This window comes from Mixophyes fleayi, chromosome 1 (assembly GCF_038048845.1).
Source record: "Mixophyes fleayi isolate aMixFle1 chromosome 1, aMixFle1.hap1, whole genome shotgun sequence".
Taxonomy (NCBI): Eukaryota; Metazoa; Chordata; class Amphibia; order Anura; family Limnodynastidae; genus Mixophyes; species Mixophyes fleayi.
Genome location: NC_134402.1, coordinates 272010455 through 272024617, shown reverse-complemented (window position 1 = coordinate 272024617; position 14163 = coordinate 272010455). Strand labels below are relative to the sequence as shown.

Below are 14163 nucleotides of genomic sequence, written 5' to 3'. Positions count from 1 at the left end.
TGGGCAAGAGAGATTGCTTGCGTCCCCCAAGCAATGATGCACTGCTTGAGGAGGCATGGCCAACCACTGTGGGTCATGCCTTGCCCTTTACTAACAATAGACTGCCATTCAACATTGTGCTGCTCTCTCCTACCTGTTCTTTCTGATTTGACCACTTGGTGCTTCTGCTGGTGCTTTAAGCTAGGTTGCTGCTTAGCTGAATCCTGAAATGTTGGGGTTCTGTTTGGAAAAGAGATAGTTACTATTCACCTTCTAGAAAACCGAGTAACGAATGAACTCTGCACCCATATTTAATAATTACACCTCATTCTATCCAAACATCCAGACATTACATTAGCAGTGTTTTTGTTTAGAAAAACCTTTCCCCCAAAGCAGCCCCAAATTAATAGTGTTCACATCGAATATTTATGTCTATTTTCTCCTTACAAGCCCTAACATTAAATTAATAGCATTTCCATTTAATAAATAGACCTAATTTTTCTCTATACTAGACATCACATTAAATTAATAGCATTCCCATTTAATAAATATACCTATTTGCACCTCCACCAGCCCCCACATTAAATTAATAGTTTTCTCATTTAATAAACATACCTATTTTCCACATACCAACCCTAACACTGAATTAATAGTATTACCATTTAATAAATAGGCCTAGTCCTCCACAACCTGCTCCCATCTCAAGTTAATAACATTAAAATTTCACCCACTGAACCATGACATTCATTTGTTAGCCCTATATTTAATATAGACCCCACATTGCATTAATAGATCCCTCAATATAATATTAATACCCGAAAGCTTCCATTTTAATACCCCCACCAGCTCCCCAAAAAACGTACCTATTCTCCGCTTGTTACAGCAAGGATATATTCATTGGGAAGTTCTCCCCTAGCGGCTCACTTTGGTTGCTGAAGTGGGGAGGAAAAGGAGGAGAGAGAGAAAATGGACGGGAAGGAAAGAGAGGAGGGAGGGGTAGAAGAGAGAGCAGGGAGGGGAAGGAGAAATCTGAGGACAGAGGATGAGAAACGGATCTCTCTGATATTTAGCATATAGAACAAGGTGGTCAGCATAGTACACAGAGATTGATGTCAGGAAAAAAAAAGTTCTATATGAGCTATGGGGCGCAAGCTGTCAGTGGTTGCTCTAACCACTGCTCAAACTGCGTTAGTCCTGACAGCTGTCTCAACTCACTGCGGTCCATGTGTAGCAGGGGAGGAACCAGTCATCAGAACCTGTGAGGGAAATAAATAGAAATGACAGGTGGCTGCTGGACAGCACCCCCTGTATTCCAGCACCCTGGACACATGCCTCACAGCCCTAGTAATGGCCCAGGTTTACACCTTGTTGCTCTCTCATGCATACTACACTTGCACTGTATTTTTTTGTATGTGAATGTCTGGAATACTAATATTTCAGATTGTAGGAAAGACTTACAGAGACCAACTCTTACACTGGGGTCCTTTCCCAGAACATTGTACACCTTGAACTTTCAGTGATTTTTGGTGAATGACCACAATGAATAACAAGATCAGTTGGTAACAATCAAACGCATACCTGAATGCCATATATTTCATTATAATATATAACTTAAACAATTAATGATCATGGATGTTGACATATTTCTTTCCAACAAAGTCAGTAAGGGTAATTGAGAAAGCTGCAAAAGTGCTGGCCTACTGCGCAAATGCTGTTTTGTGATGGCGTGTATCTATTATTATATGGATGAACTTGTTTTTAGAGGTAAATTACCAACTTGCAGGAGCACAAAAGTTGCATCTTCTAAAGGGATAAGTTGACATGCTCGGGGTGTTCTTTGCTGAGTATATGCTAGTTATCCACATTACCAACATGCAAAAACAAGATTTGTTTTGCAGCACCAAATTATGTAAATTAAATTGAAGACTGGAGAAAGTGCATTCCCAGTGGGGGCAGAGAGGTGCAAAACATTGTGTAACCAGGAGGTGCCAGTAATTGGGAGTTTTCATGTACATTTAATATTGAGTTTTGTTTATCTGGTGAAGCGTTTTACTAGGCACATTTTAGTCAATATAAAAAAAACAAAAGTTAAACATATAGCAGACTAATAATTAAGTATTTTAGGGGGAAAATAGAAAAGTTGAAATGAATGGGGTGTTAGGGTTTACTTTGGAGTAGTTTAACTAATAATGAAATATAGATAATTCTAAAGAGTTCCCAGGCTTTCTCTTTATTCATTTTATGTTGGTTTCTAGTCTTCCTTCTATCTTAACATCCTGTTACATTTTAGGGAACATTGTCTTGCTGTAAAAGATCACTACTGCTTTAGAGAATGGCTATCAATGGAGGAAAATTCACGCAAAGGAATTTATAAGCCTGGCTTAATCCTGCTGACACTTCCTGTTTGTGAGAAGCTTCCCAGCCTGAAAAACAATCCTTTGGCCTGTATCAAAATTCCATATTTTGGTAAGATGATGTTGTGACATTCCAGTGATGGATGGACACACGTTTGATTTTATCTGTTTCTATTTAACTAATTCAACAAGCTACAGACCCACATGGGCCATACATATAAATCAGATCTTTAGTTGTTGTGTACAGTATTGTTATTGTTTTAGTATTATTAGTAATAGTCACACTAATATTAATATCACCATCCTTAATCAACTTAATATGTATGTAAGAAACATTACACTATACACATAGGTCCTACTCATAAAATACTGTAGATTAGAAGAAGAATCTTTAATGTTTTCCTCATTAAGTGCCAAAGTAATATGTGAAGACCCCACCATGGTATCTTGTTTTAGGAGACCAACTTGAGTCAGATTTTTGTAGTTTATGTACGTAATAGTATATATAATATGAATGTATAGAAAATTGTAAAAACATGAGGGGAGGGGGGATATTTTCAGCATTCTTCTTCTATCAAGCATGTACCGTGGCGGCATCAGTCTTCTGATCCACTAGTGGACTCCATAGTAAATTTAATGGCCAGTCTGAGCCTGTCAAAATAAGACTTAATAGGACTTTATTGATATTGACCTCCAGGACAAATTTAAGACATTACCAGGTCCAGAGTGGATCCAGTATAGCCCTTTACAAAGGAGAAAAACGAACCGGAAAGTGAAGTGGAGTGTATCAAGAGAGCAGTGCAACATCACTATTATATTATATTGTTGTTCTATTTTATCTGTATATGCAGATGAGACTTTTGCCTGAATTCTAGAATATTTTAGAGCTTGAGCTAGAATTATACTGTTTAGACTTGGATTGGGCCACAGTTTGGGTAAGATTAAGACTATTCGGTTAAAGTTGAGTATTTCTTCCTTCATTAGGAAATATGGATCTTATTTATTAGGAAATAAGATCTTACAATAGATACAAAAAGTCTATTTTTAATTAGGAGAAACACAATAGAACAAAGATAATAGCTCTTTTTAGGCCATTCCTAAGTAGGAAAACTAGGAAAATCTGATAGTATCTATCCTGGCGCTATCATTAAATATAATAACTCATTTGAATTGATGTCTATATTTCTTGTGTCAGTTTATGAAGTCCACAAAATCTAGGAATATTAGTATGTTTTATACTAACTTTCTCTGTTCTCTTTTTTTTCCCCCAGAGTTGAATAAGGAAAATATTACTAGTAAGTTGTAAAAACATTTTCATCAGTCCAAAGCTTGTTACATTTTCCTTCATGAATATTTATTACTTATTTCTGAATCCAAAGCTGGGATGACTTAAGCTAATAGGAAATACAAATTTACATGTCTTGACAGCAAAAGTAAAGATCATATTTATTAACATACTTAAAGAGGTCAGATACGTTTCTGGACTGCACCATTATTGCTTTGCGTGCCTGAAAGTTGCCTTTGCAACTGCAATGTTTGATTTTGCTAATATATTTATACTTGCCTGTCTGGACCACTTTTACCAGGCATTCTGTAATCTCTGTCTAGACCTAGTTTCAGCATACATCAATTTTAACTTGGAACATTACACAGTATGCCTTGTCCTTCTGCTAACCTCTGATAAATATATTCAATACATCTACTGCATATTGTGTCTGAAAAAATGCTATTAAAAAATATTTTTTGAAAACAGAAGACCATTCTGCAATTCACTAACACATGTTACATGTTATACAAAATACATCAAATACACAAATTATTGTGGCCTCACACCCATAAATTTTGCTCAGCACACGTGGCCCTGTGACCCCTCATCCTCAGACTGCTTGAGCAACTTTCTTAGAAGCCGTGTTATGATCGTGTGGACCAATAGGAAGCAATTGATCCGCCCAGTTACCTGCCCTCATTTTCCCCACCTATAAACCATCTGGTCAAGTAATTAAGCTTCTGTACAAGGTAAACAGCCAACTTCATTTCCCCCACCTTAGGTTTTACATTTATTTGTTCATGAACAGATGTTCACCTGATGGCTTACATCAGTGGTTTCCAAACTTTTTCAGTTCAAGGCACCCTCAGGGTCTCCAAAAATTTTTCAAGGAACCCCTAAGCCAAAATAATTACCAAGTAGTCCCCCGCCTTGCTTACCACTGGCCCTGGCCGAGGCACCCATGTGAAATCTCCAAGGCACCTCAGGGAGCCAAGGCGCACAGTTTGGGAACCACTGGCTTACATAATATTTACATTTTTATATAATAATAAATTTTGCATAAAACAATATATTTAAAATTTTGTCTATTCCAGAAACATGTTACAAAGGTAATGGCAGAGATTACAGAGGAAATGTCAACATTACATCATCAGGAATCCCTTGCCAGAAATGGAGTCAACAGGTAATGCACTTTACATCATAGTAAATACTTTATACAGTTAAGAAAACCAAAAGAACTAGTCAAGTACAGGCCAGTAAATGTGATATTAACATTTGTTATATGCGTCTTGTCTCAGGAGGAATGTCAGATTTCAAATATGCTATTTTAACACGAGAAAAGAGCCAAAAAAAAAAATTCTTATCCAGTTGAGACCTTTGAAAAGTATTTAGTATTCTATGTAGGCACCTGCATTTTCAAATGCTTTATTTGGTTTTGAAATGAGTAACTTGAGATATAAACAAAATCTCTGCAAGAACTCTAAGAAATGATAAGTGTGGACATCTGCAGCTGTAGCTATAGGGAATTTTTAGCAAATTTTAAAGAGAATATGTAGGTTTATTTTTTGAACATGTGCAGAAATGTTTCTTTAAAAGACTATACATAGGTAGATTTTTAAATAAAAACAATTTAATTGGTACTAAATATATCCACCTGTAAACTATTTTGAACATTTACTTTTAATACTTAAAATCAGTTTGTAGATGATTATTTTACCATTCAAGAGATATTGACAGATATATATACAGTAGCATTTTTTTGCACCTATAATTTTCTTACATTAAAGAATCAAAATGGATACATTTATGAATTCTTAATATTGATAAATACAAAAATAATCTTTAATGTTAAATTAAAAATAAAAAGAACTCTAAAGCAGATATTTTATAAGCAATGGTTTAGTATGTCGTTTACAAAACGCCACACATTGGATGTAGTTTTCAGATCCAAATCGTGAAATTTATAATCCTGCTTGAGTTCTGACAGTTTGGATTTATCTTCCGGTTTGAGTTTTCTCAGGTTGGATTGATCATCCTGCTCAGGGTACGAGAACTCATTGTGCATACTATGTGTGGCGTTTTTTGTTTTTTTCTGTTCCATGTTTTTTTTTTCTCCTTATGGATTAAAAGCTTCCCGTTGGATTACAGGGGATCAAAAAAGAATTAAGAATTTAGGTATTTATTATGGGGAACAGTTATTTATTGGGGAAAACATGTATTAATTATAATGGCAATATTTAACAATGAATTATGGAAGAACAAATTATTTATTACATTGGGTGAATTATAATTTATTACAGGGCCAACAGATCTTCATTTAATACGTTGGACCAAAGATCATTATTTATTATGTGGGCAACAAATCTGCATTTATTACAGGGGCAAAAGATCTATATTTATTATCTGGCAACAGATCTTTATTTATTACAGTCGATATTTAGAGCATGGGTCCTAAACGTTTGTAAATAGTTGTTTCCATATCGTTTACTTGCATCTCCTAATGCCAGAAGAAGCATAATGGGGGCAGGTCAAGTAAGAGCGAGTTCACATAATTGTGACACAATTAGATGTAGACACATCTGAAGATACAACAGTTACATGTGCTGCAGAGCTGGTGCAATGTAATGCAATGATGATGATTAATATCCATAGCCACTTCTGATTGGCTGATTATGTATTGACCCCTCCAGCTGATACAATCATTACCATTGCCACTATATTATATCAAGTGGCAGCTATCTAGTCACATTACTTAATTGACATATCCATTTAGACATTTGAAGGAAAGAAGATTACAATTAATACTTTTCTTATTCTTATTGAACAAACATGCACTGTCTCCTAGGGTTACTGTTAATTGTTAAAATTTTCTTCAATTTACTTAAATCCCTGATTTTGCTCCAGACTGTACAAGAAGCTTTTTTTTTTTGCTTTTTTTAATTATTTTAAAGAAGGGTTTTCATTTTTTCAAGGTGCCTCATCTACACAGGATTACACATGAGCAGTCCAATGCAGAAAATTATTGTAGAAACCCAGGAGGAGAATATGAGCGTCCTTGGTGTTATACAACAGATCCTAATGTCCGATGGGAATATTGCAACATTCCAATATGTAGGGCAGGTAATAACATGTTTTTTTTCTGCCGGATTTAACAGGCAGCAAATCGGGGTTTAGCCCAAGTGCATTATGTGTGACTTGTTCCCTAAACAGGTAAAATATATTCTATTAAAGTCTGTTTTACACATACATCTGAGTTAATACTTAAATGTCCGTGTTCTAAAATATGCGTAATAGCAGGGTTCCTATGTTTGGGCCCCTACAGTTTCCTTATGGATGCTGTGGTCTAGGTGCATGTCCTAATGTACAAGTGTGCATTTGGATACACAGCTAGTGCCATCACTAGATTGCCTTATTTAAACTCTTTAAAATTGCTGTTTATAGAGCTTGGCATATTAACACTGAGATCACTCTATTAATCTGGATTGCCCTTTGACAATTCTAATGTTTTCATTGGTGAGTTCTCCAGGGATCATTAACCTGAAGAACTTTAAATGAATAAAGCTCTTTAGTGTAAGTCATGCTAGATATGAAGATATTTAGAGCACTAAGGTTAAGCAACTTCTTTTGACTGCTCTGTTGTTAATTGTAAAATCTATAACATTGTTTTACGTTCCTGAGTCCTGTTAATGGGCCTGATTCATTAAGGAATTTAGGCATGAAATTTCTTACTTAAGTCTCCTGGACAAAACCATGTTAAAATGCAAGGGGTGAAAATTAGATTACTACTTTGCATATTAGTGAAATACTGGCTGTTTTTTCATGTAGCACGAAAAAATAGGGTAAATAGGGTCCTACAGGTCCGATTCAAAGTGCCTATGTAAATTTATATTCCTGTTTTTAATAGTTTACAATATGGCATAGTATACCATCCTGTTTCTGTCAGCCACCAAAGTCTACCCAAAGCCTATGCACTTGCACATGTTCTTACTTGTGCATGATCTTTTAATGCTTTTATGGACTCTATAGTCTAGGGTACACACCTAGTGCCATCAGAGGTTTGCCTTATTAAAACCTGCAAATTCTAAAGCTTTGCATATTAATACTCTAAGTTCTCTTTAATGACCTTACTTGCTTTTTGACAAACCTTGGTAATAAATCTGTTTTCAAGCATGCGCAGAGAGCTATTTCACGCAAGATACGACATGCAAAGGGACTTTCATCCAAACATGAATCAGACCCACAGTATCTGCACGAGTAAATAGAAACAAAGGTGCCCAGATGAATAAGTACCACAAAAGATATCAAAATCAGCAGTGTCCACATTACCAAAGTAAAGATAAATAAGATGTCCAAATTATCCCAGCAGTGCGCACATTGTGAGCAACATGTCCCCATCCCAATAGAATATAATCTGAGAACTATAGAACTCTTTACAGTAAACAACCATGCTCACTGTGTAGTCTGTAGTTGTTCTGCCATGATAAGTTAATTTGTAGCTGTCTGTTCATTGTGTAATTATGTATTAAACTGTAGCTGCTTGTGTATTATGTAGATATGTAATCTTACACTCTGTTCAATCTCCTATGTGCTGATCTGTGGACCCTTTGTCGTACCTTAGAAATAAAATATAATAATAATTAAAAGTTTTAGGTCTCCCAATGAATGGATAGTAGGAGGGGTGACTTCCAATTTAAAGCTGTACCCCATCCCACATTCAAAGACTTAGTCGCAGGGGCCAACCAATTAAGTAATAATTAAAGTAGGTGAACATGTCCGGCCCCTCATACCGACCGGGTTCTAAGCACCCACTTAAACTGCCTAATGGGTTGTCCAGCCCTGTAACCTGGATAAACATTAAGAGAATTATTTGCTATCTTGTGTGAGATCTCAGTATAGCACATTATCGACTTTATTGACTTCTGCAATGTCTGTATGGCCAATTCATAAAAAGGCATTGTTTTTGCTTTTTCCCCATTCCACTCTCCATTAACAAGACAACTAACATGTCATGGTATATATGATATCAATATTTTAATGTAGGAACACTCACAAATGTCATAACTTATATTGCAAATTGAAATTTACTACTGAACCAGAAAATATCAGTTCCTAGTCATAGGTTCAGTTTACATATTACTTTCTATCTTCATTAAAGGTGCACCACATTTACCAGCAACAATAAAAACAGCGTTTGAGGAGCCACTTATGCCATCATCATCTTCATCATTCTCTCCAACACATTCAATGACTGTCATCATATCAATAATCTCCAGCTTTGCCTTGACAATGCTGGTAATTGTTGCCCTTGTTTGCTGCCGAAGACAAAAGAAATTGAAAAATATAAACAGGTAAGTAATTATGATGTGTTAATTATACATATGTGTAGTTTATGTCATACAGCTGACACATAGAGGCTGAGGGGAGTTAAAAATATAATGGATAATGATATCTGAAGGGAGACAATGCTCTGCTCCTGTTTTTAATTTTTAAATGGCATATGATTAATTAAAAAATTGCTGTTAAGAGAATCATAATCTACTACTATCTCTCAAAAGAGTCGGGAAATGTTGGCATGTATGCAGTATAGAGAAATGCTGAAATGTATGGTAAGAGACAGGAATGTCTGGTTTGAATTTCTCCTCCACATGTCTGAATCATTCTGAAAGCAGCTGGACAAAGCCGGTCTCCTACTCTGAGTGTGTGGTGGATGGAGATTTTGACAAAATTGTTAAAATATATTCCAGAACATTCAGTTACATTGCAAACAATACAAGCAAATTGAATGATTGAATGAATAGCCATTAATATACCAGTGTGTTTCACCTACTTAACTGTATTAGCTGCTCATAGTGGTTACATACAGTATTTGCAGTTCTATGTATCAGACATCATAGAGCTGAAGATCAAATGCAATATACAAGTTTACTGCTGTCTTATATTATATATGTGGGGTAATTTGTCCCATACTACAAATGGGAAGTTAACAATGTCAATTTCTTTTTATCTGTAAGTTGCATCTCCGTACTGGTCGTGCACACCAATAATATGTATGCATTATTGTATAGAGAAATTCTTTCTAATATAAAGTGTTGTGAGATGACATCATTCTAAATCAGAAAGGCGCCAATCACTAAAACATATGCCACAAATGGCACTACTATGTTTCCATTTTCAATCACATGGAAGGAAGGAAGAGATGAGTGAAAAGCACCTTGACCTTAAAACTACTGCATGTGAAGCTGGTTATAGCTGGGCCCCCAGAGTACCTGGTCCCGGTTGCAGTTGCAACCTTTGGGGTTGCGATCTGCTGACATAATTAGTCATACATTGTAACAATGTAATGTCAAATAAATGAATACACTACATATCTAACTGATGCTATTAGTATGATGGTATTCTTTAAAATATAATAAAATAAAGATAACACTGCTTCTTGAGAATATTGATGGGATGATGGCACATTTTAGTTAATAAATACATACTTTACTTATTTCAGAGAATCAGCTCCGCCAACGCTCACGGCTCTTCCATCAGAACTCGTACTGGATAGACTACACCCCAACCCCATGTATCAGAGATTGCCGCTCCTCCTCAACCCTAAGCTCATAAGCCTTGAATATCCCAGGAACAATATTGAATATGTCCGAGACATCGGAGAAGGTGCTTTTGGACGAGTCTTTCAAGCCAGGTAAATATATATTCATTGTTTAATATTATTTTTGCGACTTTTCTCACTTATGTCCTGCAATATGGTTTGCTGTAGTAGGGACATGTAATAAGTCATATCTGATCTGAACAGTGGAGAGACATACATATCACATCCTGTAATAAGCCAGGCTTGGATTTACATTGTATCCCTACTTTGCCATATGTTCATATGTGACATTTATCAACACAAGTTGCTGCTGGTGTTATTAAAATATTTGTCTTGTCTTATGTTAAACACATGCCTGTCGCTAAACTTAGTAACCTCCTTCATTCCCCCAGTGCAATATTTCAACTCTTGAGACATAATTCTCTGTTTAGTGCCAATATTATGTCAACCAACAGCATTCTGTTTATTCTGTTTGTTTTCAGCCTTCGTGTAGTCAAGAAGTTTGTTAATGCAGGAAATGAGGGTCATGCCATTTACTGAGCCTGCTAAGGGGGTAGTGACATGCTCTAGATCCCATTTCACTATGTAATATATGACTGTGAGCACCCTTCCAGAAAGAGGACAATGATGCCAAGAGCAGCATCTCCCATGTTCTGTTCCTGCATTAAATGGTGCACAATTATTTTAAGCTAGAGTATTAATTACTATGCCACAAATATTCTAAGTAGTATTTCAAAATGTTGTTATCCTGGCATCTTGGAGGCTTAATCTATGTGGAGTAGAAAATGAACCACAGCAATTTGCAGAATGAGTACAATAGACAGTAGAGGTATTTGGAGCATTTTTAAAAAATATGCATGAATTTTTAGCAACTTATTTTACCCTTTATTAGTTTAGATATTGAAGCAAATGAAAATATTCCATCTTTTGTCTGCTAAATATACTATTTTCTAGCTTCATACTCCCTGCATAAAGCATCGTGTTAGCATAATTGCTTTGTGTTCTACACAGTCCCATGCTTTTGCCAACATTATACAGCCTTGTACCCAGATGAACAGCCTCATGCCCACAACATATATGTAACCTGCATGTCCACCATTAAAACCCTGTTCCAACATGACAGCCTAATGTGCGCTAATCTCATATCCATTGCATATAACTATGTTCACCAATTAATAGTCCCATGTCTACCAGTCTCATGCCAACCATCTAAAGGTCTGTGACCATAATAAAAGCTTTATGCAATCTGTGTCCTTTCCAGTACTGTGCTCCAAATTTCAGCAGCATGCCACCAAGTAAAGCCCCTAGCAAGAATGAAAGGTCTAATGTTCTATGCCCAGTAAATTCCCATGCTTCAGTGTATTGACTTTGCATAGCACAGAGAGGAGGTCATTTTTAAAAGCAGAAAAATCGGGCATTGTTTGCACAACATTAAGTGGGTTTTTGGTGGCTGAATTGTGCATGTCTGAAAACTAAAACTAAAATAGACTTCTGACAGTACTCCCTTTTATCACATTTGGACAGCCTTGTATAACTCATGACAGTGAGAAGAGTTTCAAATGTAACAGTTTACATCTTGGGCTTGAGTCATTAAGGAAAGTAAGGCAAAAAAGGGAGTACATTTGATCCTGGACAAACCATGTTTCAATGCAAGGGGTGCAAATTAGTATATTATTTTGCACATAAGTTAAATACTGGCTGTGTTTTTATGTAGCACACAAATACTTGATAGCATTATTTTTACACTGAAATTTAAAGTTGATCTAAGATATTCCCTACCCCAACTATAAATCTGTTCCCACATTTTACATTTATCTCCCCCTCCAACACATCATGGTTTTTGCCCAGGTGCAGAGTTACTCTTTTTTACTGCTTTGCTTTTCTTAATGACTCAGGCCCCTTGTGTTTTTAATTACATTGATTTATTTGAGTTTATCAATGCACTTCTACAAAATGCACCTCCATAATGCATAGTCCCAATAAATTAGGAATGCCTCCAAATATGCAGTGACTGCTTTCCAGCTTATGAAAATTTTCCATCCAACAAAATGAAATCTCATTTGCATTATTTTTGATATCGCAAATTAAATATGAAACCCCCCAGTCTACAGATGTTGGTCCAAGTCTCCTCATATCAATCTAAAGTGATAATTTTAAATCTTCAAGTTATCATCACCATCATCATCTCCATTTATTTACATAGCGCCACTGATTCCACAGCGCTGTACAGAGAACTCATTCACATCAGTCCCTGTCCCATTGGAGCTTACAGTCTAAATTCCCTAACATACACACAGACAAAGGCAGAGAGAGCGAGACTAGGGTCAATTTTGATAGCAACCAAATAACCTACCAGTATGTTTTTGGAGTGTGGGAGGAAACCGGAGAACCTGGAGGAAACTCACGCAAACACGGGGTGAACATAAAAAATCCACACAGATAAGGCCATAGTCGGGAATTGTACTCATGACCCCAACGCTGTGAGACAGAAGTACTAACCACTTAGCCACCGTGCTGCCTGTTAAGTTATCAATGAGTTGGATGTAACTGTCAACATTTTAAAAATAATCAACAGCTTAGCAGCTCTTCCAATACACCGATGAGGTGGCTGCCCAGTGTAATTTTTGTTTTTATATTAAATGCCATCCAAAATCATTCAGTGGAAGGCCCTGAACAGGCTCCCCAGGTCAAAGTTCTGGCCAGTGTACACCATCGGGAGGTCTGACCAGGACCTCAACCCCCTAGTATGTCTTCTGGGATCCAATGTTACTAATCTGTAAAGTTTTCGTCCAAATCCATCTAGTGGAAGGCTCAGAACAGACTCTAGAGTTAAAGTTCTGCCCAGTGTACACCAATAGGAGGTCCGACCGGGACCCTAACCCCCCTAAAACCTGGCCAGGAATCCAAATGGACCACCTTTTTTTTGTTTCATCCCAATCATTGCCAGGGGTGTCGAAGATATTTGCAAATAAACAAATAATGTTCTTCTTGCATATATATATATATATATATATATTGTAACAAAAGGAGGCATTTAGCTGGCAATATGCAGAGAAAGCAGGGAAGTAGAGTAAAACATTTGTGCAGTAATGCACCTAGATTGAGTGTAAAGACCTATGTATGAAAAGCAATAGTTTAAATTTGGTTTAACTTACGTGACTTGAAATCCTTCCTCTCAGCAAACAGACAGGGTGTGTCTGTTTGAATTACAGAGCCAGTGATGGGCGTTTCCGTTTAAAGAGAAGATGGGTGTGTCACCTGTCCATCAAGCTAAGGCTGTGGGAGGAGTATCAGGTATAAAAGCTTGTTTATATCATTTGTGCATGGAGACCAACGCTGGGTGAGCTGGCTGGTCCTGAGAGAGAGCTGGACTATGTATAGCTAGTGTTTAGGGTCTCCATGATTGCTGTGCAAGTATACAGTGTCAAAACATTTACCATCCTGACAATAAAGCACCATAAAAAGGAAGAAGTTGTTCGCGTGTGCTTCTGCAGTAGCGGGCTTTTGCCACAAGTGGTGTCAGAAGTGGGATACACCGGGAAGCAAGTTTCCGCTACCCAGCCCGTGCAGACGTCAACATGGAGGAAGTACTGAGAACCCTCGTGAATGTGGCCGCTGCACAGCAACAGCAGCAAGCTCAGATGCTACGAGTTGCCGAGGCACAGGTGGAAAACACAAGGCTCTTGTCACGGGCACTAGGAGTTTTACCCAGAATTCACCAGGTGTAGCTACACTTACCAGAAGTGCGGACCTCTGGGTAGTGTGGTGAATCAGTGGAACCATACAGTAGAATAGAGGAAAGGAATGTCAATAGTATAAATGCTGAGTCTTGGCACCGTGGAACTGTGACGGGTACAGCAGTTTAGTAAACAGAATAAAATGAGGAAAGAGTCCAAGTGCCTTAGCACGCAGGTAGCATATAGTAGGCCAGTACTTGATAACTGGATAATGTTAGGCAAAGACCAATC

At 37.0% G+C, this 14163-nt stretch overlaps 1 protein-coding gene across 2 annotated transcripts in view; it reads left to right on the top strand.

The window, feature by feature from the left end:
• MUSK (muscle associated receptor tyrosine kinase) overlaps positions 1-14163 on the top strand; it is a 121575-nt gene that overhangs the window by 88818 nt on the left and 18594 nt on the right. For both annotated transcript variants that reach the window (XM_075210899.1, XM_075210898.1), the window contains 6 exons: positions 2270-2445; positions 3605-3628; positions 4695-4783; positions 6573-6720; positions 8756-8948; positions 10097-10288. In XM_075210899.1, coding sequence (XP_075067000.1) covers positions 2270-2445; positions 3605-3628; positions 4695-4783; positions 6573-6720; positions 8756-8948; positions 10097-10288 — 822 coding nt within the window. The remainder of the gene's footprint in view (positions 1-2269; positions 2446-3604; positions 3629-4694; positions 4784-6572; positions 6721-8755; positions 8949-10096; positions 10289-14163) is intronic.